The sequence below is a fragment of the Erigeron canadensis genome, chromosome 9 (genome assembly GCF_010389155.1).
Source record: "Erigeron canadensis isolate Cc75 chromosome 9, C_canadensis_v1, whole genome shotgun sequence".
Lineage (NCBI taxonomy): Eukaryota > Viridiplantae > Streptophyta > Magnoliopsida > Asterales > Asteraceae > Erigeron > Erigeron canadensis.
The window spans coordinates 30,051,662-30,075,237 of record NC_057769.1 but is presented as its reverse complement, the minus strand read 5'-3'; the positions used below and the strand labels follow the sequence as shown (position 1 = coordinate 30,075,237).

The window sequence follows — 23,576 nt, the reverse complement described above, 5'->3', positions numbered from 1 at the left end:
TATTTGAATAGGTGACCTTTGCCCATTAGAAATACACTTGTTATACAAAAACCAATTTATGGATATTAGCTTATTTTCTAAATGATGTAAAAGGTTAAAGCACCAAAACAGATGCTTATTTCAAATGAAAACTCTTCCACTCACAAACGAATACATCTTCATTTCTAGTAAAAAGATAATCATGATTAAAAACGTGTATATCATAATGTTCTAAGCATAAACAAGTATAGATTCTAAATAATAATTTGTTTTTGAAATGTGGTATCAATGTATCATATCTGTTCTTGTGATCACTTTCTTCTGGTCTATTCATAATTTAATCTTGCTTTGTATAATTTTTGTTATGCCTCAGATGTCACATCTAATTGTATTTGTTTAAATACTTGTGATGTATGTTTACTTAAATATATATCAACATGTTTTGTATTTGTTTAAATACTTGCGATATATGTTTACTTAAATATATATCAACATGTTTTTGGGCTTATATTTTGTGGCCAAATATGGTAATGAGAACTTTTTAGATAAAAGGTTATCACCTCTTGTTCACTTGTATTAATCATCGACAAAAAAAACAGGTAACATGACTGAATTGCCCGTTGACTTACAAACCGTCCATGTAAAAAACAACAAACATGGCTAAAATTAGAACCCAATTTGCAAAATACACAAAAAGACAAACAAACAAATACACAACAAAAAACTGCACAGAATATATTGGAAAACAACCTTAATTACAGTTTTGAATTCGTTTCTATAACAGACCAAAAAGAACTATGTAACATATAATTATCACCAATTGTATGATCATCAACAAATCTTTAATGTTCTTCAACCTGAGATAATGGAGTTCTAATACTGTCAGTAAGTTGACTTTGGTTGTTTCTTAGGTCTTGAAAGGACAACAGTCAACAGGGAACTTACTGTAACAGAAATTCAAGTACAATTTTGATCAACTGTCAACACGAAGGTGAACAAAAAGAATATTGCTATACCCTCGAGTGATCCTGATCTTGTCATCGGAGTATCTGAGAAACAAAAAAAATCATAACAAGTCCAATAATGACAAACAAAAGGCGCAAAAGATAAGTTTAGAATCCTTACAACACTTCCAATTTGAATTTGGTTACTAGCTCGACTGGAAGCCCGTATGGACCAATCACGATTGCACCATCATCCATCGTCACATCATACACGTTGGTGCTGGATTTCCTGCATCCAGAGAGCAAGGTGTAAGTATAACTTTACCCATTGTTATTGTTATGATACTAAATTTGCTAGTTTGTAACTAACTTGGAAAAAATGTATAAAAAACTTACTCAAAATTTCCATTCATGGAGAACTTGAACCCAAAAACTATGTCAACCAGAAACTTAAGTCTCCCATTCTCTTTGACAATCTAAACATAGTTACGTTAGAGTAAGAAGGCGGGATAGTCATGGTCAGAGTGAGGCAAATCAGTATGTACCAAATAACTGTCAAGACTCGAATTTACCTGTGAGCCCATAAGACCGTTGGCTGCATTTTCTATCCAACTATCTGTTTCCATCTGAGAAAAAGACTTAACATATCAGAATCATTTCCAGGGTTTTATTTATGATACATAAATCTCAGACACTATGAGCAGATCGCCAATCCCAACTCTTAAAAACTGACCTGTGAACTCCAAATCATTTGCCATTCGCCTTCAACAAGATTTTGTTCTCCCTTTTGATTTAGCGAAACAAACTCATCAATTGCCTGCAAGAAGACAAATTTTTAATAAAATTGTCTAATGTAAACACTCCAAACTCAATTTAGAGATTTAAAATGGCACCTGAATCACTGATCTACCAGAGGAAACTGCAGAAAGAAATTTTTGTCGTGGGTCTGTTTGTTTCTGAAGTACAAATGTCGTCCCCTGCACTATACCAACATAGCTGGTGGTTATTAAATTCAAGAAAAAAGCAAATCGAACTTGGCTAACTGCATATCAAAGTTACCTTATTTCCTCTTGAGATACGAAGGTTCCCTGATTTCGACAAATATGTCGTATCTAACCAACCCTTAGCTTCATCACCAAGGAGTCTAAAAGGCACGGGGTATGGTACTTTGAAAGGGAGAAACTTGAGTGAAAATGCAGCTTTATCAAAACGGAAAAGAATTCTTTTCTCGTCTTTGATTGTAGCTGCAGCCTAAGTTATACATGCAGGTCAAACACACAATCAAATATATGTCAAAGTGCAATGATATATAGCTGTGTGGATGAACAAAGACATACATACCTCAACTTTAAGCTCACCTATTGCATCCGAGAATTTGACAATATTTGAAACTCGGGGATCATTTGTCTGAAGATAAATTTCTTGAAATACACTGAACAAATCGACCCCAACAAATGTTCTCTACAAGAATGATGATACGTCTCCACATTATTTATTATTTATTAGTATTATTATTATTAGGAAAGTATTTTATTGATATATTTATTATTATTATTATTTAGTTAGCTTGTTAACCAAGCTATAGGATTAGTATAAATAATATATTAGGGCTGTAATTTTGGGGTGTGGAATATTAGTTAGAAGTTTATTGTTCTTGTTTAGTTTAACTTGGGAGTTTACTGGTTCTCGAATACCAGCCTATCTTTGTTATTGTTCTTATCATTTAATACAAGTCATTGGTTCGTATCAATTGGTATCAGAGCATCGATCTTGCAACCTGTGATATCCACAAAAAAAACACTTTTCAAACCACTGTTCACGAGGGTACCGTTCATCGCCGGAAACACTGTTGCATTTACTAGTTCATCGTCACTGCTCACAGCACGGAATTAAAAATATTTATTTATTTTTAATTGCTTGAATCAATGGCGTATCTTCGGTCCAAGATAATGGAAGAACATCGAGCTAGTATGCAGACTTTTCACAAGATCCAAAAGGAGATGTTGAGATCTGAACAAAGAATGGCAATAGTTCAACAAAGTATACTGATGGATATATGGGACATCCATGACCAACTTGCTGACTTGTTGTTGCTGAAAGGTGTGAACTGGAAACGTCACAGTCAGAAAATAAATGGGACTGTGAAAATATTCTCACGAAAACTCAGTTATATTTTGTACCTACCAGACCTATCACAGTGGAAGACAATAGCAAAGATGGTGGTAGTACAACTGAGTTTATGGTTGCTCCATGTGATGAAGAAGTGGCTCTTATAGAACAAATCATGGTGGTGTCAGAAGATATAGAGAATAAGTTTATTGAAAACAGTAAGGCTGCCTTGCTGAAAGATTTCCCTAGTCAACCTCCTATTGGAAATAATATTACTCAGAAAGAAAACATCTTTATCAGAAGTATACTTCAAGTTATAGGGCAGAACCATGACATGTTCAAAGTTCAAACCTGATATGATGTCGAAGTTGAAGTGGCAGCTTAATATATCTATGGAGTAGTCTTCAAAACACTCGCCAAGTTGTGTTGAACAGGAGTTTAGGATATGGTTACAAAATGGGGGTGGAAGGGGATATTTATACATAAGTCTAATTAACACTAAGCCCCTTCCACTAATGAAAATTTACAATTAAACACCATAATTTATAAAGCTAACAGGTTGGAAGACAAACCAATGATCGGGTCTATTTTACAATTTCACTATGATCAGCAAGCTATGGATTTACAAGTCAAGATTTGGGATCCTGGAACTACTAGAGAGAACTTTTTAAGGAAACACCTTGAGGATAAGGTACTTGTTGTTTGGGGCGGGAGTAATGATATGTCTCCACATTATTTATTAATATTATTATTATTAGGAAAGTATTTTATTGATATATTTATTATTATTATTTAGTTAGCTTTTTAACCAAGCTATAGGATTAGTATAAATAGAATATTAGGGCTGTAATTTTGGGGTGTGGAATATTAATCAGAAGTTTATTGTTCTTATTTAGTTTAATTTGGGAGTTTACTGGTTCTCGAATACCAGTCTATCTTTGTTATTGTTCTTATCATTTGTTATTGTTCTTATCATTTGATACAAGCCATTGGTTCGTATCAAATGATGAAACTTTGGTTAAATTTTGAGCAAAGCATTTGCATAAAAGCTTGATATGAGATGAGTTGAAGGGTAACCTGGATCGGGGAGGCAGTTCCAGGTCTTGTTGTGAAGACCAATTGCCATCTGCCCTCAATCAGACTCGAGCTGGTCTGCAACATTTGATGGTTAAGTATTTTATGGATCAATGATTAAGGTTTAAGTTTTAATGATCACATACCGGATCAGGAATGCCTTGAGTAGCTTCTAGAACTTTCACGGCTTGTTCAACGTCCTACACAATCAAAAGAATATCAAAAATATATCATACATCAACACGACGTTCTTTCTAACACATCCATTAGAGCATCCATAATAAATGGTTTCAATTCGTTATCTTTCAAATTTCAAATATGGTTCTAAATATAAACGTCCTTCAGACATTTTATCTTGTTAGATACTAAGATGTGGGTCATTGTGATGACCACTCAGCGAATCAGGGGACTGCTAGCACTATATAAACAAAGGTTGGGCTTCCAAATCGAATACTTGTTGGTAGTCTGGCTCTTAGCTCAATGTAAATGCTCTGCATTTACCAAATGACAGACCAGTCGGGCCAAGAGGCGATATTTAACTAGTAATTAGAGTCGTTATAGACAAAGACTGGGGTAATTTAATCATGTCCCGTCTAAACAAATCTACTTTTATAGACATTCAAAAATGTAAATTTTACTCATAAAACTTAATTCCAAATTATGTTAATATTACCTTAAAACTATATAATTCTTGCATAAAGAGTTAGACATCGTTCCAAAAGGTTAAAGGGAAAGATTTAACAGAACAGAATATGTAATGTTTACTTTGAGTTGCTGAGGAGAAGCAGAACGACCGCGTCCTTGAATACCAATAAGACTACTTATAAGCGATTTCTCGGCATCACTGAATGAAATCTCTTCCTCCTGCTGCTGAATCTGTGCTTCGTCTAATGTAGAACACGAAACGATATGATGAGGTCGGGTGACATATTTACAATGATGTCGTTGCTTCATTTTCAAAAATGAATTATAAGGTCGTCTTTGTATAATCCTTTTTTGATTAATTCTGGGAAAATGGTGATTCAATTGAATCCCAACCTCCATTGAGTAGCACCCCATTAATTTTCAGTAATGAAACAAGTGAAAAACTGATATTTTTGTTTAAATATTTAGTGCTTTTAGATAACGGCCACTACAATATCATAGAGAATTATTTGCATGGTTGTTATATAAGAAGGCCCCACTTAGTTTTTGTATGATTGGTTTAAATTGCCCTTCTCTAATTTTATTTTGTTTTGTATGTCAAACAAAATATATTTTTATGACCACATGATCAAAAATGCCCTTGGTTTAAAGTGATAGAGAATGACTTGATCAACCAACTAGAAGGTATTTGCGCAACGATACGGCGATGTTTTCAGTGATGGGTGCTGGTGGCATGCAGTGGTAGTGGCGGAGTGGCGGGCGATGGTGACGGTGATGTAATGGCGGCGGTCGACAGTGACTGGTGGTTGTGGCATATGACGGTGGTTGTGGCATATGATGGTAATGGCGTCGGCAACAAGTAGTATAAGTTATTGATATAATGTGATTTTGATGAATTGTTGAAACTTAAAATTCAACAAAATTAAATTTTGCTTTATAATACTAAACGACGGTGTAATGGAGACGACGGTAGTGGCGGTGACGAGTGATGGTGGCGTGCGGTGGTGGTGGCGGTGGAGCCCTGGAGGTGGCGGCGATGTAATGGTTGTAGTGGCGGTGACGGAGTGTTGGCGCATGACCGTGGCGGTGGTGATAGCTGCGGCAGCGGCGAATGGTGAAATGACGAATATGCCCATCCCTTAACAGACCTAATAGACGACTGTTAGCCACGAAGTGAAAAGCGAAAAAAAAGACCAACTTGAAGGTTTTTTCTATAATTAATTCACGGTAATAACTGAAAATCCTGCCAACTTGAGGGACCAAAAATATATTTTTTCTTTTTTTAATATTTAAGATAAAATTAGATGATATTAACTAAGGATAGAACATGCATTTTATTTATTAAAGTATGGGAAACTAGTGTGACAAATATTTTTAATTTGACAATGTATCTATGATTATATTATTGTTCGTTTTTAGGAGAAAACTATAGAGAGAATTAGATTCCATTAAATGGAATTTTATATTATTGAATCAATGGAATTTTGATTCAATTGTATTTCAAAACATAGCTTTTGACACCTAAATTCAATGTACAAAGAAACGAAAAAATATGTTATCTTACACGTCCAAGCTAAATAATAAATTATCATACATTTCATTTCTACAAAGAAACGACAAAATTGTAGTCCTTTTCGATGGTTAAAAAGTGATAAAAATAATACGAGTATATTATACTGCAACAAACTACTTGTTTTATATACAAGTGGACACATCTGTCCAATGAAAGAGTAATCGATTAGATTTATGATATAACAAAGAAACAAAACCAATTTACAAGTCAATCTATAGAGATACTTACAAATTCCAGAGAAATCTTCATTTTTATATCAAATCAAAGATTGATTTTTAATTTTATTCCAATGAGTTATGAGTAACTTGACTCCTCGGGTTGTTCTAACTTCGAACCACTCTTAATCCAATACATTAGAAAGTATCAAAAAGCCTTGTAGTATAAGACAACATAGTCCATTCGTAAGGAACTTTTCTCATGAGGTAAGGAGGTTCTTTCATAAAGGCTTGAATTTGTGAAGATCCAAGTTCAAGTCTTATAAGACAAAGTTTTCTCTAATATGTTGTCGTGCACTTGTGTTTTTAGACGGAATATTGGGGGAAGGGGAGGGGATGGTTCTTTCTATTAGGTATTGGGTGAAGAGGCTTTTTAGTATGAACCCGATTAAGTCAGAATAATGTTAATCCTTGTTGTGAAATTCAATCCGTACTCACAGATACCTTCAAAAGAAAAAATCAAAAAGCCTTGCAATATTAATTAATTACATATAAGGAGATCGAGTAGTTTGCTATTCAACGCGTTTGTTTAATTTAAAGTCAGGGCCCTCCACCAAATAAATAAACAACCGTACTGTATACCATTTTCCAAGACACAAGTCTTGGTCTTCTCTTTTTTCTTTCATTTTCATCTAATCTAAAAACAAACAAACGATCATAATACCAATCAATGGCTGAGGTCCTAGTCAGTGCTGTCGTGGGTGGGCTAATTGAGAACCTATTCTCTGCTGCCTTGATGAATTTTGCACAATCTCAAGGAATCGATTCTCAGCTGGAAGAGTGGAAGAAAACTTTACCCTTGTTCCAAGCTGTACTTGCCGATGCAGGCCAAAAGGAAATAACAATTCAAGCTGTTAAGTTATGGCTGAACGAACTCCAGGAGTTGGCGTACGACATTGACGATGTACTTGATGATATCGCAACTGAAGTCATGAAGCAAGACCTTAAAACATCTCAAGCCAGCACCAGCACCAGAAGTAAGTTACTCAAGATATTTCCAACTTGTACTAATTGCACTCCTAGTAAACTTATCTATGGTCAAAAGATTAGTTCCAAGCTAGATATTATTACCTCTAAGATGAAAAATCTTTATGACCGGAAACAGGTTCTGGGTTTAGTAGCGGATCGGAAAGTCGATAGGTCGAATAGAACGACTACATCATCTGTTAATGTATCCAAAGTTTTGGGCCGGGAAGAAGATAAAGAGGCATTGATTGGGCAGTTGCTGGGTAATGAGGCAGCATGCGGCAATCATAATGTGATCAGTATTGTGTCCATAGTTGGTATGGGTGGGATTGGAAAAACAACTCTCGCCCAACTTTTGTACAATGATCAGAGAGTGAAAGATCACTTTGAACTCGCAGCATGGGTCTGTGTTTCCGATGAATTTGATGTAGTCAATATTAGCAAGGCCATTTATCAAGCTGTAGGAGGGGAGGACAGACAGTTTGTTACTTTGGATCTGCTTCATGTGGCCCTTCAAGAAAAACTTTCAAAGAAAAGGTTCCTGATTGTTTTAGACGATATCTGGAACGAAGACCACAACAAATGGAATCTTCTTAGAAGTGCTTTTGATGTAGGGGAACATGGAAGTAAATTTCTGGTGACCACTCGGAAGAAGGAGGTTGCATTTGTGATGGACTCTTTGCAACCTTATATGCTGGAGGTTTTGTCTGATGAGATATCTATGTCTTTATTAGCTCAATCTGCTCTAGGTGAACAAAACTTTATAAATCATCCATCACTTATATTGATTGCTCAAAGTATTGTTAAGAAATGTGACGGGTTGCCTTTGGCTTTGATAGCACTTGGGAGGGTTTTGAAAACCAAGGGAAATAAAGAGGTCGAATGGAAAGAGTTGTTGAATAGCGATATATGGAATTCGGATGACAAAAGTGACATTCTTCCAGCTTTGAAGTTAAGCTATTATGACCTCCCTTCACATCTAAAGCAACTCTTTGCATATTGCTCCTTATTTCCAAAGGACTATGAGTTTGAAAAGAAAAAGTTAGTCCTATTGTGGATGGCTCAAGGGTTTCTGTCCCAATCAAAGGGCAATAACCAGCCAATGGAGAGTTTGGGTGACAAGTATTTTGAAGAACTACTCTCGAGGTCCTTCTTTCAACCTTTAGAGAATGAGGAATCACGATACATAATGCATGACTTAATGAATGACTTGGCCACAAGTGTTGCTGGAGAGTTTTTCTTTAGGTTGGATGAGAATATGGATCTTAATGGAAGTCACGAAGCTTATGAAAAGTTTCGTTACTTTTCATTCATACGTCAACAACGAGTTGCAAAGTATAAAAAGTTCAAAGAATTACACAAAGCGAGATGCTTGCGAACGTTCTTACCTGTTTCATCAGGTCGTTGGGAGGGATTTGATACATTGGACAATGTTACTGCAAAATTACTTCCTCACTTACACTTCCTAAGGGTGCTAAGCTTAACTAATTGGTCAATCACAGAGGCACCACAATCCATTGGTAATCTCAAGCATTTAAGATACCTTGATTTTTCGAATGCAGAAATCCGACAAATACCAGAAGAAGTGAGTGAACTATATAATCTACAAAGTTTGTTGGTCCGTGGGTGTCGTATGTTATCTAAATTGCCTGTTAGTTTTGTAAAGCTAATTAATTTGCGACATCTTGACATGGCTGGTACTTCGTCATTAAAGATGTTGCCTTTAGGGATTGGTGGGTTGACTAATCTAAAAACATTATCCAAGGTTGTTATCCAAAAAGATAATGGGTTTAAAATATCTGAGCTCAAGGGCCTAAAAGATCTTCAAGGTGAACTTTACATCGAGGGGTTGGAGAAAGTGATAGATCCAACTGAAGCAAAGGATGCCAATTTACAACAAAAGAAGGGCCTTGATGATTTGGAATTGGTATGGAATTATGCTTTTCGGAATATAACAAATGAAGATGATGTAATTGAAATGCTAAGGCCTCACTCCGAGTTGAAAACACTGAGTATTAATGGGTATGGGGGAATGAAATTTCCTAGTTGGCTTGGGGATCCTTTATTTGATCAATTAACAGCGCTTACATTAAGAGATTGTAAGAATTGTAAAAAATTAGCAACACTTGGGCATCTGACTTCACTTAGGAAGTTAGGAATATATAACTGCCCAAAGTTGGTATCGATTGAGGGACAAGAGGTGGTTAATGTGGGGAGTAGCATGATGAGATCTCTTAGACAAGTGACGCTTCATCATTGTGATAAACTGGAGAGTTATTGTTGTCCAAATAGCGTTGAGAGTTTGGAGATATCATTTTGTTCATCAATGACATCACTGAGCTTGTCCAACTCTAATTTGGAGTTTCTTCGGGTCAGATATTGCATGAATTTAAAGTCAATATCCGAAGAGCATTTGCAAAGTCTCAGATCTTTGGAATCAACTCGGGGAGAGAATGAGGTGGTTAATGTTAGAAGTAGTACCATGGGATCTCTTAGACAAGTAACTCTTTATTATTGTGATGCACTGGAGAGTTACTGCTGTCCAAATAGTGTTGAGTGTTTGGTTATAAGTAATTGTTCATCAATGACATCACTCAGTTTCTCTAAATTGCAGGAGGACCGCTCATCATCATCATTGTCTAAATTGGAGTTTCTTGAGGTCAAATTTTGCAAGAATATAAAGTCAATATCTCAAGGGAATTTGCAAAGTCTCACATCTTTAGAAGAGATGCGGATATTTACATGTCCAAACATGGAGAAATCATTTCCATCATGTGGGTTGTGGCCTCCTAATTTGGAGTGTCTAAGAATAGGAGAATTAAATAAGCCAATGTCAGAGTGGGGGTTTCAAAATTACCCACCCTCACTTGTGGTATTAGCGTTACATGGAGAGAATTCAAGAGTGGTTTCATTTGGAACAATGGAAAAACGAAATCATAATAATATGAGTTTAGCATGTTTTCTTCTTCCATCATCTCTAACTTCTCTAGAAATCTCAGGATTTGAGGAAGTGGAATCGGTTTCAGAGGTCTTACAACACCTCCCTCACCTTCAACAACTTGATATTTCGGATTGCCCAAAGCTTAAAGATGTGCCACAAACAACTTCATCTATGATAGTAAATGTGTATTAGAAAAAAAGGAAGCATTGAAGGTGTATTAGGATATACATTAACATCGTTGTATGTTATCTCAATCTCTTTAGTTAGATAGTTATATCATAGTTTTAGAAATAAATAAATATATTAGTATATTGTTGGATGAAATTTCTCAATGTGACTAACTTATTTTTAAATTCCCTAAATAAACATGTACATTTTTAACAGAAATTGGTCTTCATTTATGTGGTTAATTTACTTTTTATATACTTTTTAGGATAAGTTGTGATCACGTTACAACAACTATTAATGAGGAGAAGCAAACATAGTAAAAATAGTACATATGTGATTGTTGTTCAAAAAATGTTGAAATTCCTCAATGGTAACATACAGACATTTCTATTTGGCTTGATAACATTCATTTCGTAAATCAAACTTGTAGACTAAGTTGGGAATTTCATCTTTTTGTATGCAGGTCATGTGCTTTAGAATTGTGCCAAGGATAATCAAAGTGGTAGTAGGAGAATTGACAACTTACCATCAGAAGAAGAAAAAACAAAGAAAGACTTGCTTTCATGGGTTATTCTTTTTTGTAACCACCGAAAGATAAAGCATTGTCGAAGTTTCGGACTTATGGAAGGTGTTCGCAGTTAAGATTATGTGGGTGTTTTTACAACTTGCGAACTGTTTATGTTGATATCTGTTATTGTTAATAACTCGATTTTAAATTTGTAATGTCATGCAGTCTCATGTTGCTTAGTTTAGTTTATGACACACAGTTGGATTTCCGTTATATAATTATTAATTCAGAACCTCTATTCAGTTGTCATTGCTTTCTTTCATTGTGTACATTGCATATTGCTCGACTACGGTTGCCTAAATGTAGCATTTTACACGACGGCAGAAACAGAGCGAAATAGAGTACGTAGTATAAGTGATCATTTGAGAAGTTGTTTATCAAGTTCTTAACTAGCTTAACTATGACTTTGCAAGTGCGTATATATTTGGAGGATGAAGTTGTGATTTTGTACATTAGGACTAATGTGGTTACTTTGTGCCTTAAAGTACAAGTAGATGTTTTACCTTTCTGAGCTTTTCAGGTCAACCTTTTCAACTTTATCATGAAGATATATGGTTTTTCTTTTTAATTCACTGATTGTATGTATGGATGTGGGTATTTTGCCCAAGGTATGGAGCAGATAACATTTTATTGTGACGATCAAACAACTTTCATCAGAAATTTCATCTCTCTTTGTTTTTTGTTCGCACTATATTATGGACACCAACAGGTTTTATCCAAACCATCCACTTTGCCCAATTCATTTGAGTGGTTAATTGATTGAATATTGGTGACAAGACTGTAGTTGCTATATTTGCTATCATGTTAGAAGGAAAGAAAGTTATACTTGTTAGTTTAGGATGAATGAGTGATTGTTAAATTAGTCGAACAATGTGGCCCAATTCATTTTTCAAATTCAGTTGTCATTCCGAACATTTTTATTTTTGCTTCGTGGTTTTATAGTTTGTATATATATAACCCTAGTGTATGTTATACAAATGCAACAGATATACAAAAAAAGTTTCATGAAATCCCGTTTACCTTCCGAGTAGTAGCATGAAGATCAATGTCATAGAAAGAAGGCCTGGTGGGAAGCCCGGGCATCGTACTCATGGTCCCTACCAGCAGATATATGAAACCATGCCCCAATGCTTGCTCCTTTTGGGTTGTTTGAGAAAGAGTGCCAAGTTTTTGCCATACAGAATGGAAGTCATGAGAAGCCTTGTTTGGTAACTCTTCTTCTCTGCCAACAGGAAATTTCAATTAAGGTTGTTATGAAGCAGTGTTAAGAGACTTGGTTGATGCGAAAAGTGTTGGAAAACAGTATAATAACAATATGTAATTCCTTAAATATATATATATATTATATTACAAAATGATAGATTATTATGAAGCAAAACAGAACCAAATAAAATCAGCCACAAGAACAATCCTGCAAAACAAAGGAAACGTAATATAGCCTGGCTTGTGGCCGCAGGTACATGCATTGGTTGGTTCAGAGAATTTTGACCCAGAAACACATTTTCTGTGCCCTACGCGCGGGTAGGAGCCAGAGTAAAACACAACACAAGATCTTGACATGGCTTAGAAACTTCCACTTATAAACTAGTGAAAGTTTATATCCCACACCAATGTGGGACAAGGTTTTCTAACTCCAACTTATGCACCAAACACACAACTTTGAGACTCGATATCTCATTCACCTTTAACCCAATTTGGACGCATCTTAGTTTGTTACGTAGCCTTGGCCAGAGACTACAAAACCCACTGAACGGTTCACAATATATGTCACACGACCATATATTTATTGATGTCCAAAGTGGTGGAAAAATGCACTTTTTCCCAACAAAAAGGAATTCTCAAACCTCTTTCTTTTACACTTCATACCAATCATTAACCAAGGAGCCCACCTTATTTTCAGACTCCCTACATAATCAGTGTTTATTGTTGTATGTTTATTGGGTGGCAAGGTCCTTTTTCTCAGCATAAAGTTAGTAAAGAGATACACCTTCAGAAATGATCCGCTGTTGATGTCATTCTCCATTCTCTATGACCACTTCTAAGCGAGCCATGGTTCGGGACGAATTAATATTCAAGTGCAAGGGTAAGCCCAAATAATGATGTTATTTTCAAGTCAAACAAACACTTGCATTTATCCTTGCACAATTTGGTGTAAAACAACATTGTTTTGGCTGTGTATGTGATGGAAAATCACAAATTAAAATGCATGATAAACAAGCAAAAATTCAACTTTAGTTGATTATCATAATTAACCCCAAAAGTTATCTGGAAATATATAACGATTTGAAGCCAACTAAGTCATATATAGGATGCTCAAAATTGATGTCTGCTACCCACGATGCACATGGCAATTGCAGGAGAATTCTCATGGTCTCTATCCCTTTAACACTATGAACATAAACCTTATTGTGAAACGCTATGCTCACTTTCTTCAGCACACGTGACTTGGCCAAGATAAACTTCAGAAACTCCAGATGATATTTATTTTTGCCACAGTTTGTAATCTCCAATTCACGCAGATGTTTCAGCCAAATATGTGGATAATCTACTTGTACCGGCTGCCATGCTTCACACAACTGTAAGTATTTCTTGCGTCAGTATACGAAGACAATGAAAATGAAAAGACATATAGGTAATGAGATAGCTGTTGTGTTCTTAATAACCTGTAGCTTAATTTTCTCCAAATTGGGTGAGATTCTAATCAAAAAAACAAGAGAATGTAAGCTTTGTAAAATGGGGTATCGAGTAAACACAAATATTTGAGGTGGACCAATCCACTTGGAAGTTCTGGTGGAGCTTCTTCTTCATAAACCTTCAATTATTAGATCATCAAAACAAATATTAGTACACATAATCTTTTTGGAATCTTTAGCAATTTTATAGTAATATGGAGATATGTTAATGCCACCTGGAAAGCGTGCATGCAAAGAGACATATGTTCAATCGAAGACAAATGCTTGCATATCTCAAACACGGAGATGGTATCACATGGCCTACAAGAACAAGAAGTAATCATCTGCAGGGCAACTTACAATATTCAGATACGTTATGAAAGCCCACAAGGCTCAATCGATATGCATTCTAGAAGGAACATACTAACCAGATTAAAGCTCTACTTTAGTACAGGATAAAAGATGTACAAGACTTTTTCCATTGGGATTTTGAGTGTGCACGTGTAATTTTTTGAGGCAGGGAAATTCTCCTTTGAGTGTTGGTATAGGGTAAAAGTCACAGTCAAGAAGATCTATGTCCGTTAATTGATACAAAGAGTAGAAAGATGATGGTAAAGAATATCTAGCTGAGGACCAACGCCAACCAAAGTGAAGTGTAAATTTTTTGACAGTAGTACTGTTCTACGACAAAAAGTTATTATTTTGTCGAGTTCTTCAGTGAAGGTGTTGAATCGTCCCAAGGTAAGAGAAAACTCAAGTAAAGGACCCTCGTACATTGACAAAACTTGGTATATTGCAGGGAAAATTTTAGGCTGTTATAGGTATAATTATTATTCTGCGGAAGATCAAACAGCTCTTCGTCATTAAACACAAGCTTAGAAATTGTGGTCCAATTGTATCTCCAGCTCCTCGAGAGGATACTCGTCCTCACTGCATCTTTAATCGCTACAAGACATAGGATGGTTTCTAAAATGGGCCGAGGAATAGTAGTAATTCTATCCACAAGGTAGCAACTTATAATTTTCATCACGCCCACCGGAAGGTACTAACTAAAGAATGCTGCAAAAACTAATTACTGTCAATATAAAATAAGCCTAGCAATGTGAAACATAAGGGTATTCTGATTTGGATTTTAAGTATTCGTAATCACTTTCAAACCAAAAAACAAGAAGTTGGATAAATGGAGTTCAAGGGTTCTATCCACATGTCTGCTAGAGATCCTATTCTATCTTAGACATTTAAACAGAACCTAATGGCCTCTCTACACATAGGTCCCACATACCCAAAACTGATGGAAAACAACATTAAGTGCTTACTTTTTTTAAATTTGCTGTAATCACTTTCAGACCCAACATACAAAGTCCAATTAAAAAGGAAACATGCTAATGAATTTTAAAACTAAAATCAATAATTTCTACGTGTCATCCATTTATATAATTATTGATCTGATAAACTAAAACTTATACTCATATATCCATAGAATAAGGAAAGATAATAAGATCAAAAAAGATACATAAAACAAGACTACAAGAGTACCCTTTAATTTTTTAACACTCCTCGTACGTGGTCTGGTGGGTGAAAAATATCGTGCGATCAGAACAGGGTCAACTTTTCCTAAACCTTTAATTTTTAATTTTTTTTTCCCCCTAAACCTTTAATTAATATTGAAAGTCTTGTACAGATTTGTGGTTATAATCTAAATACATCCTAATCTGGGCAGGGTGGATGTGTAAACCCTACGCCGACCTGGGCCCAATTTTTTTAGAGACACAATATTTTAGATGTTTATACTTATTATAATTTGTATTTTATAAATAATTGCCAACTTTCTCGGGTTTTATTACACAAGTGGTCACGTCTCTTTGTGAAAGAACGAGAGGGGTACCCTTGGTAATGGGTGGTGTATGATTTTTAATGTGAAAGTAATTGATATAAAAAGAATATAGTATAGTTAATTTAAGGTTAAAAGATGTATTTTGTAAAAAATAATAGTATTATAATTAATTAAATATATTTGGTAAAAATATTTATATTAGTGGAAAAAAAAAGAGAAATAGTTTGGATTGATAAAGATTGAAAAATATTTTATGGATATTTTAGGTAGATGTGGTGTGTGAGTTAAGAATGTGTTGAAAGTTAAAGCTATTTAAGTACTTTAAAAATACAACGACAACGGTACCCAATCCCGAGAAACGCCGGGGTACGGGGGAGGTAAGATGTAGACAGACCTTATCCCTACACAACGGTAGAGAGGCTGCTTCCAGATCCACCGGAGTGGAAGCTTTAACCGGATGAGAATAATCTCGATCTCAAACTCTCAATCTTTAATACTTGATCCAGATCTCGAAATCATAGGCTCAATCTCCGATCCAAGATCCAAGAGAAAGAGCCGTTAAAGATGAGAGAACAGAAAGTGGATAGAGAGAAGAGAGAGAGGTACCTTAAAAATAGAAAGTTAAAAATGAAGGGAAAGTAATTTGTTTTATAAAAGAATATAAATGCAATTAGATTTATGATTAGATCTAGTGATGTTTGTCGGGTGATGCCCTGTTAAATTTCCAAAAGAAAATTACAAGTGGATACATAGATAGGTATGAAAAAAAAAACAAAACAAAAAAAAATCATGACAATGTAACCGTTTGACATTTAAAATTAGGGCATTGCCAAGAGTTGAATTGACGTGAGCACATCTACGTAGAGATGTTACCCATTTATCCGTTGTTGTCTTTCAAAAAAAAAATATTTATATTATTTTATAGAAAAATAACAATTTTAATTTTGAAAGTATTAAAAAACATATATGAGTAATATTTTCACTTAATACAGTTAATATATTTTCACATATATTGCAAATAAATGTACATTAGAGAAGAAATTTATAGATAATAACTAAAAACCAAAATACAATTCTCTATGATATATATATATATATCCTTATTAGAAAATGACTAGATGTCAGATGATACTCGCGTATTGCGGCAGATATAATTGACACTGTGTCATGATAGTTACCGTCAACAGTACTATTTTTTTTTAAAAGAAAACAATACTATGTGCTTTGTGTGTGTTTTTGTTTCAAAGCGTTGTGTTGTGTGTGTACAAGGAGTAGGGAATAAATAGGGTATAAGTGTAATTTCGCTATGTAAGTTTTAGCATTTAGAGGGAGAGTGTTATTTTTTTATAAAGGAGTATAAATAAAGGTAAAATAAAAATACTACATCAAATTAGGTTTTTTTATGGGATAAGTATCCTGTAATGTAACAAACATTGGACGAATGTCTATAGTAGGAAATAACTAAAGTTGTGTGTATTGTATGTAAACAACTTTAAAAAATGTTTATTGTATGTAAGAAAACATACGTGACAACCATATAGAGGTGCCACTTGTCTGATTTTAATTGGTTGAATACATTTTCTTACATACAATAAACATTATTTCGAGTTGTTTACATACAATACACATAACTTTAGTTATTTACTATTATATACATTCATTCAAAGTTTATTACATTCCAAGATTCTTATTTTTTTTATTTTTTTTATATATACAAGTGGACGTGACTGGGTGTGAAGATTTCATTTTTTATATGGTCGAATATATTTATGATGGAGTAACAATCAAACAAAACTATAATTAAATTACAATTACAATTGGATATATACATAGATCGAGAGGTTTAATAAAAGACCTTGCATTATGCATCATGGATTATTTAAAGCAAAATGTTAAGTATATCCCAAGCTGTCGTTAGCGCTTAGAAAGTTGTACTCGTACTTTTTACTAAAATTAGTTTGCCTCTTGAACTTTACTTATAAACACTCATTTAAAAACAGAGGTAGTCTATGCATTTATGTAATAAGTTTTAGGGTTAACAGCAAAATTTGTCAATTAAAAAATCACATTTTTCATCACTATCATTAACTTACACGTAAAGAGTTAATAAAAGGGAAGAAGGAAATTAACGGAAGTTTGATCATAATGATGATAAAAGCTCATTTTTAACTACAAAGATGAGAAATGTTCCTTTTAAATAACAGTATGGACGAAATTTGCATTTAATATAAATTATAATTTGATCTGGTCAGGATTTTTAAATTTGATATTTATTTTGCGATGAGCTCTTTAATAATTAAGGACCTGGTTATGAAACATGATCTGTCAACATTCACGCATAATAAATAATGATAAATAAAAGTTTTATTAAACAAAGTTTTAAACATTTTCTTTAAAGTGCATTAATTAGTTATATACTTAACATAAAATTCAAAAGGTGAACTTTTAATATAGAAATATAGAATCTTCTATGTACGTTAAATGTTTGTTTATCGTTTTACAATAAAATATATAAAGTGCAAGTGGACATAGGCACACTATTTGAAATCACAACCCCCCACCAAACAATTATGACAAAGTCAACCGTTAACTCCATATGTATGTTGAACAGATCTTCATATATATATTTACTCCGAAATAATCCAACTTGAACACATGGAGGAGAAGATTCAGCTCATTTTATGATATTATCAAATATATTATTTATAAACTATACAAGTGCAAACATTTGAAAATAACACCCAGCTGCAAAACAAAGCAAACAAACAAATTTCGGATCTTTTTTTTTCCAATTAGCATCCGATGGCTGAAGTCGTTGTTGGAGCCATCGTCACTGTTGTGATTGAGAAGCTAGTGGGTGGTGAGTTGATGAAGTTTGCTCGATCCGAAGGGATGGAATCTCAGCTGAAAGATTGGAAGAGAAAGTTACCGCTGATTCAAGCTGTACTGGCTGATGCGGGCCACAAGAAAATAACACAGAGAGCTGTTGAAATGTGGCTGATGGAGCTCCAGGATGTGGCTTACGACATAGACGACGTACTTGATGATATCGCCACAGAAGTTATGAGGCGTGGGACTACTACTAGTAGTAGTAAGGTAATGAAGATCATCCTCATCCCAGCTTGTTGTACTAATAATAATTTCACTCCACATAACTTCATGTATGGTCGTAAGATTAGTTCTAGGCTGGATGATATTACCACTAGATTGAATGAGCTTTTTCAGCTGAGTAATGATTTGGGTTTGAAAGAGATTGTTGAAAAGTCAAGCGGAATAGATAAACCATTGGGAGAAACTTCACTGGTTAATGAGTCAGAGATTTTTGGGCGGGGGGATGATAAGCAGGCATTGCTAGATCAGCTTTTGGGGGTTGAAGCAAGTAACTGTCACTATGTGAAAACCGTGTCCATAGTTGGTCTTGGTGGGGTTGGCAAAACAACTCTTGCCAAAATCTTGTACCACGACGAGCAAGTGAAGGGTCACTTTGAACTCAGAGCATGGGTTTCTGTTTCCGATGAGTTTGATGTACTTAGTGTCAGCAAGGTTATTTATCAAGCTGTATGTGGGGAAAGCAAAGAATTTGCTGATCTAAATTTGCTTCATGAGGCGCTTCAAAAAAAACTTTCGAACAAAAGGTTCCTACTCGTTCTAGATGATGTCTGGAATGAAGACCACACGAAGTGGGAAGTCCTAAAAAAACCACTTGTAGGGGCACCTGGAAGTAAAGTTATTGTGACAACACGGAATACCAAGGTTGCATTGGTGATGAACTCGGTTCACCGTCACAATCTGGGGGTTTTGTCGGATGAGGTAGCGTTGTCTTTGTTTGCTCAGTATGCACTCGCGGAACAAAACTTTAACAAACATCCATCACTTAAGCCGATTGCTCAAGGTATTGTTAACAAGTGCGATGGTTTGCCTTTGGCTTTGGTAACAACTGGGAGGGTCTTGCAGACTAAAGGAATTGATGTTGTTGAATGGGAGGCGTTGCTGAACAGCGAGATATGGGGTTCACACGACGAAAGTGGTATTCTTCCCGCACTCAAGCTGAGCTACTATCATCTCCCTCCACATCTAAAGCAAGTCTTTGCATATTGCTCCATGTTTCCAAAGAAGACCGAGTTTGAAAAGAAGAAACTAATCCTATTGTGGATGGCACAAGGGTTTCTGTCCCAACCAGACGGCAACAAACAACCAATGGAGAGTTTGGGTAACAAGTATTTTAAAGAGCTGCTGGCAAGGTCTTTTTTTCGGCCTATAGCCAATGATGAATCACTGTTCACAATGCATGACTTGCTAAATGACTTGGCCGCAAGTGTTGCAAGAGATTTTTTCTTTAGGTTGGATGATAATATGGATCTAAATGACAGGATCATAGATTTTAAAAAGTTTCGTCATTTTTCATTCATAGACGAAAAAGTAGCAGAACAGACAAAGTTCAAAGAACTGCATAGAGTTAGATGCTTGAGAACATTCTTACTGTTGTCAATTCCTTGGCAAATACCGAAAACACCAAATAGAATTATTTTAGAGTTACTTCCCAAATTAGAGTTGGTAAGGGTGTTGAGCTTAAGTGATTGCTTGATAACAGTGGTACCAGAATCTGTTGGTAGTCTCAAGCATTTGCGGTACCTTAATTTTTCAAATACACACATCCAACGAATACCAGAACAAGTTAGTGAGCTTTATAATCTGCAAAGCTTGTTGGTGTGTGGGTGTCTTTACTTATCTAGTTTGCCAGTCAGTTTAGTAAAGCTGAAAAACCTTCGACATCTTGACATGACTCATACTCGGTCATTGAAGAAGTTGCCTTTGGGGATGGTTGGGTTGACGAAGCAAAAGATGCCAATTTAACCGAAGCAAAAGATGCCAATTTACAGGAAAAGAAGGGCATTGATGATTTGGCATTGGTGTGGAGCAAACACGATTCTCGGGATCTAGCTAGTAAATATGAAGTACTTGAAAGGCTAAGGGGACCCTCTGATCTGAAAAAACTTAAAATTAAACGGTATGGTGGAAAGGAATTTCCTAATTGGGTTGGGCATCTGACTTCTCTAAAACGAGTGACACTTAGAAAATGTCATTCACTGGAGAGTTACTCCTGTCCAACTAATATTGAGTCGTTGGATATAGAAGACTGTGATTCATTGAGGTCATTGAGCTTTTCTAAAATGCAGAAGGACCTCCCATCGTCATCATCATCATCATCATTCTCTTCTAATTTGAAGATACTTAGGATCCAAAATTGCGAGAATATTAGTTCAATATATGAGGACCATTTGCCGAGTCTTGTATCTTTGGAAGAGATGTGGATATGTAAATGTCCAAGTATGGAGGATTCATTTCCATCATCATCTGGGGGGTTGTGGCCTCGTAATTTAAGGAAGCTAACAATTGGAGAATTAAAGAAGCCAGTGTCAGAGTGGGGGTTGCAACATTGCCCTACTACACTTGTTGAATTAGAGTTAAATGGCAGAGATTCAGGAGTGGGTTCACTAGGAACAATGGAAGACAAGATTATAATAATACTCTTCCACCAAATCTTAGACAACTGAGAATTATTGAGTATCATTCACTAAAGAGTTATTGTTGTCCAAATAGTGTTGAGAAGTTGGATATATGGAAGTGTTCATCAATGACATCATTGACATTCTCTCGATTGCAGGAGGACCGCCCAGCATCTTCATCCGCTAATTTGAAGATTTTTTTGATCAATGATTGCGAGAATCTTAAGTCAATATCTCAAGAGCATTTGCAAAGTCTCACATCTTTGGAATTGATGTGGATACTTGATTGTCCGAGTATGGAGGGTTCATTTCCATCTTATGAGTTACTGTGGCCTCCTAATTTAAAGACATTAAGGATAGGTGGATTAAAGAAGCCAATGTCAGAGTGGGGAATTCAAAATTACCCACCTTCACTTGTTAGATTAATGTTAGAAGGAAAAAATTCAGGAGTGGTTTCATTTGGAATAATGGAAGAACATGAAGATCATAATAATACGCCGCCTTCAGGGTGTTTTCTTCTTCCACAATCTCTAACTTCTCTAGAAATCGTTGAATTCGAGGAAGTGGAATCAGTTTCAGAGGTCTTACAACGCCTCCCTCACCTTCAACGACTTGATATTTGGCGTTGCACGAAGTTAGATGTGCCAGCGCCAACTTCATATTTGGAAGTATATGTGCATTAATGTTAACATCATGGTATGTCATCTCAATCTTTTACACAACTAATTGTATGAGTTGAACTTTAGTAATTTGTTAACAAATATTCAGAGGGATTCCTAAACCAATCATATATATATATTATACCTTTATAAAAGTTATTTTAAATCAGCCCATCTCCAGCTGTTTGACGAAATTCCTCAAAGAGACACAGCTTCTTGGAACTCCCTATTAGCTGAGGCTTTTCATGTTTGTGTGTTTTCTTTGTTTTGTAAGTATATATTTGGGGAAGAATACTACTCTATATATTTTCCAATCTTGGTCTCAGAACCACTAATAGACACAAAGGAAAACCCTATAAAATACAAATTGCCTAATTTATTTGGATTTGTTTAGTTTGTGGATCCTTAGTGTACTAAGCTTGTGAAGATTGGGGAATATAACTTAAAACAATTAGAGAAATAGAAAATTCCAATAGCCTGTCTTTCTTGGTCTCAATTAAATGACAGAAGTGGTAGCTCTGTTGAATACTTGATAATAATGGTACAAATTCGAAACAAATTAGTTCTAGAAAAGATTGAAGATTAAGTTGAGCTTATATGAAATGTGCATTCAATAAATCCTTTTAAGTATTGAAGTTGGCTGTTTGACTAGCCCTCCAGCTGGTTGATGAAACTCATCAAAGAAACACAGTTTATGATGTTTTAGGTAAAGATTATCAAATGAATTATGGTGCCAATTTGCCTGTGTCATTTATCTCAAATTTTTGGGAGATTATAATGTCGCAAAGTCAACTATAGGAGTCCAGGATTATTAGTTTCTAACCTAATTGAGATTTAAGGATTTTCTGTATTTAATCAGATTGTTGTTCAAACCCATTCCATGGATAGAGATAATGAAGATCTCAAGGAATGAATCCCTTTGATTTTATAATTTGTGTACTAAAACATAACTACTTTCAAGCTCAGTGTTGGTTGAGGAGTATAACTTAAAACTTAGCCTCAATCTTGATCATTAATTATAAAGCGGCAGAAGTTTATTAAATAAAAGCGGTTGAGAAGGCCTCAACGGGAACTAATTGGTGAAAATATGAATCAAATTAGTTCTAAAGATCGAGGATTGGTGATTATTAAACTAGTTCTTCTAGGTGTATGAAATGCATAAAACTTGATTGTGCCCTGCACTTGTGGGAAGTTAGCAAGTGCAGAATTATTGAAAGGATATCTGTATTCTGCTTGCTAGACAATATCTTTTAGTATGAACTTGTAGAGTGAGTTGGGAATTTCATATACTTATACACATGTCATGTAGTGCAGAATTATTTAAAGGATGATCAAAGGAGAAGCATTCTAAAGTTTCAGAGCTGTGATGGAAAGTGTTTGCAATCTACATTGTGTAATGTGTAGCTTTTCAAGAGTTGCAGATCTGTTTATAATGATTTTTATATTATTGTAAATTATAATCTTATTTCAAGTTTCAACTTGACAAACTATACAATTGAGTTGGTTTGATTTCTATCATCTATTCAGGTGTCATTTGAACAAGACCATATTTTTACTTTGCTGATTGTATGTATTGATGTACGTGGCTATGCGGGTATTTGCCCCAAGGTATGGAGTGTATAATATTTTTGTGATGATCAAACAAATTTCATCCAAAAGTCACACAAAAGCAGTTTCATCTCTCTTTGTTTGTTTTTCGCACTATAGTATCGACGCCAAGGG

General features: G+C 35.1%; 4 protein-coding genes and 2 long non-coding RNA genes across 7 annotated transcripts; 4 read left to right on the top strand and 2 right to left on the bottom strand.

The window, feature by feature from the left end:
* Nucleotides 1-689: 689 nt before the first annotated feature.
* Nucleotides 690-5,189, bottom strand: LOC122581751 (probable plastid-lipid-associated protein 12, chloroplastic). The gene is made up of 12 exons (XM_043754023.1): nucleotides 4,872-5,189; nucleotides 4,253-4,306; nucleotides 4,110-4,184; nucleotides 2,265-2,384; nucleotides 1,983-2,174; nucleotides 1,817-1,900; nucleotides 1,657-1,740; nucleotides 1,496-1,549; nucleotides 1,320-1,399; nucleotides 1,105-1,212; nucleotides 925-1,028; nucleotides 690-836 (listed from the first exon to the last, which is right to left on the bottom strand). Exons 1-11 carry the CDS (start codon nucleotides 5,163-5,165, stop codon nucleotides 953-955), a joined length of 1,221 nt encoding a protein of 406 aa, XP_043609958.1. The 5' UTR covers nucleotides 5,166-5,189; the 3' UTR covers nucleotides 690-836; nucleotides 925-952.
* Nucleotides 5,190-7,209: 2,020 nt separating this feature from the next.
* Nucleotides 7,210-7,589, top strand: LOC122583536 (putative disease resistance RPP13-like protein 1). Its single transcript, XM_043755930.1, has 2 exons — nucleotides 7,210-7,516; nucleotides 7,585-7,589. Exons 1-2 carry the CDS (start codon nucleotides 7,210-7,212, stop codon nucleotides 7,587-7,589), a joined length of 312 nt encoding a protein of 103 aa, XP_043611865.1.
* LOC122582471 (putative disease resistance RPP13-like protein 1) lies at nucleotides 7,585-11,431 on the top strand. 2 transcript variants are annotated; one of them, XM_043754866.1, is made up of 3 exons: nucleotides 7,585-9,963; nucleotides 10,120-10,686; nucleotides 11,078-11,431. In XM_043754866.1, the coding sequence occupies exons 1-2, from the start codon at nucleotides 7,618-7,620 to the stop codon at nucleotides 10,636-10,638; spliced, it is 2,865 nt and encodes a 954-aa protein (XP_043610801.1). In that variant the 5' UTR covers nucleotides 7,585-7,617; the 3' UTR covers nucleotides 10,639-10,686; nucleotides 11,078-11,431. The 2 variants fall into 2 exon arrangements, with proteins under 2 accessions (XP_043610801.1, XP_043610800.1); XM_043754865.1 differs by having other exon boundaries at nucleotides 7,585-10,686.
* Nucleotides 11,432-13,422: 1,991 nt separating this feature from the next.
* Nucleotides 13,423-14,549, bottom strand: LOC122583977. Its single transcript, XR_006321368.1, has 4 exons — nucleotides 14,283-14,549; nucleotides 14,091-14,198; nucleotides 13,846-13,994; nucleotides 13,423-13,758 (listed from the first exon to the last, which is right to left on the bottom strand). It is a non-coding gene; the product is annotated as an uncharacterized LOC122583977 (long non-coding RNA).
* Nucleotides 14,550-18,367: 3,818 nt separating this feature from the next.
* LOC122583535 (putative disease resistance RPP13-like protein 1) lies at nucleotides 18,368-20,536 on the top strand (the record flags this gene model as incomplete). The annotated part of the gene is made up of 1 exon (XM_043755929.1): nucleotides 18,368-20,536. A coding segment is annotated over exon 1 (2,046 nt), but the record flags the coding sequence as incomplete, so codon positions are not given.
* On the top strand, nucleotides 20,537-23,396 carry LOC122580995. Its single transcript, XR_006320943.1, has 2 exons — nucleotides 20,537-21,891; nucleotides 23,169-23,396. It is a non-coding gene; the product is annotated as an uncharacterized LOC122580995 (long non-coding RNA).
* The last annotated feature ends 180 nt before the right edge of the window (nucleotides 23,397-23,576 follow it).

What these genes read in the sequence shown, in the direction of transcription:
- LOC122581751 (XM_043754023.1), bottom strand. Translation starts at nt 5,165, where the DNA reads ATGGGGTGCTACTCAATGGAGGTTGGGATTCAATTGAATCACCATTTT. An exon ending in GAACTGCCTCCCCGATCCAG is followed by an intron (nt 2,385 to 4,109) that starts GTTACCCTTCAA and finishes TCATTCTTGTAG; the next exon opens with AGAACATTTGTTGGGGTCGA. An exon ending in AAATTCAAATTGGAAGTGTT is followed by an intron (nt 1,029 to 1,104) that starts GTAAGGATTCTA and finishes TTTGTTTCTCAG; the next exon opens with ATACTCCGATGACAAGATCA.
- LOC122583536 (XM_043755930.1), top strand. Translation starts at nt 7,210, where the DNA reads ATGGCTGAGGTCCTAGTCAGTGCTGTCGTGGGTGGGCTAATTGAGAAC.
- LOC122582471 (XM_043754865.1), top strand. Translation starts at nt 7,618, where the DNA reads ATGAAAAATCTTTATGACCGGAAACAGGTTCTGGGTTTAGTAGCGGAT.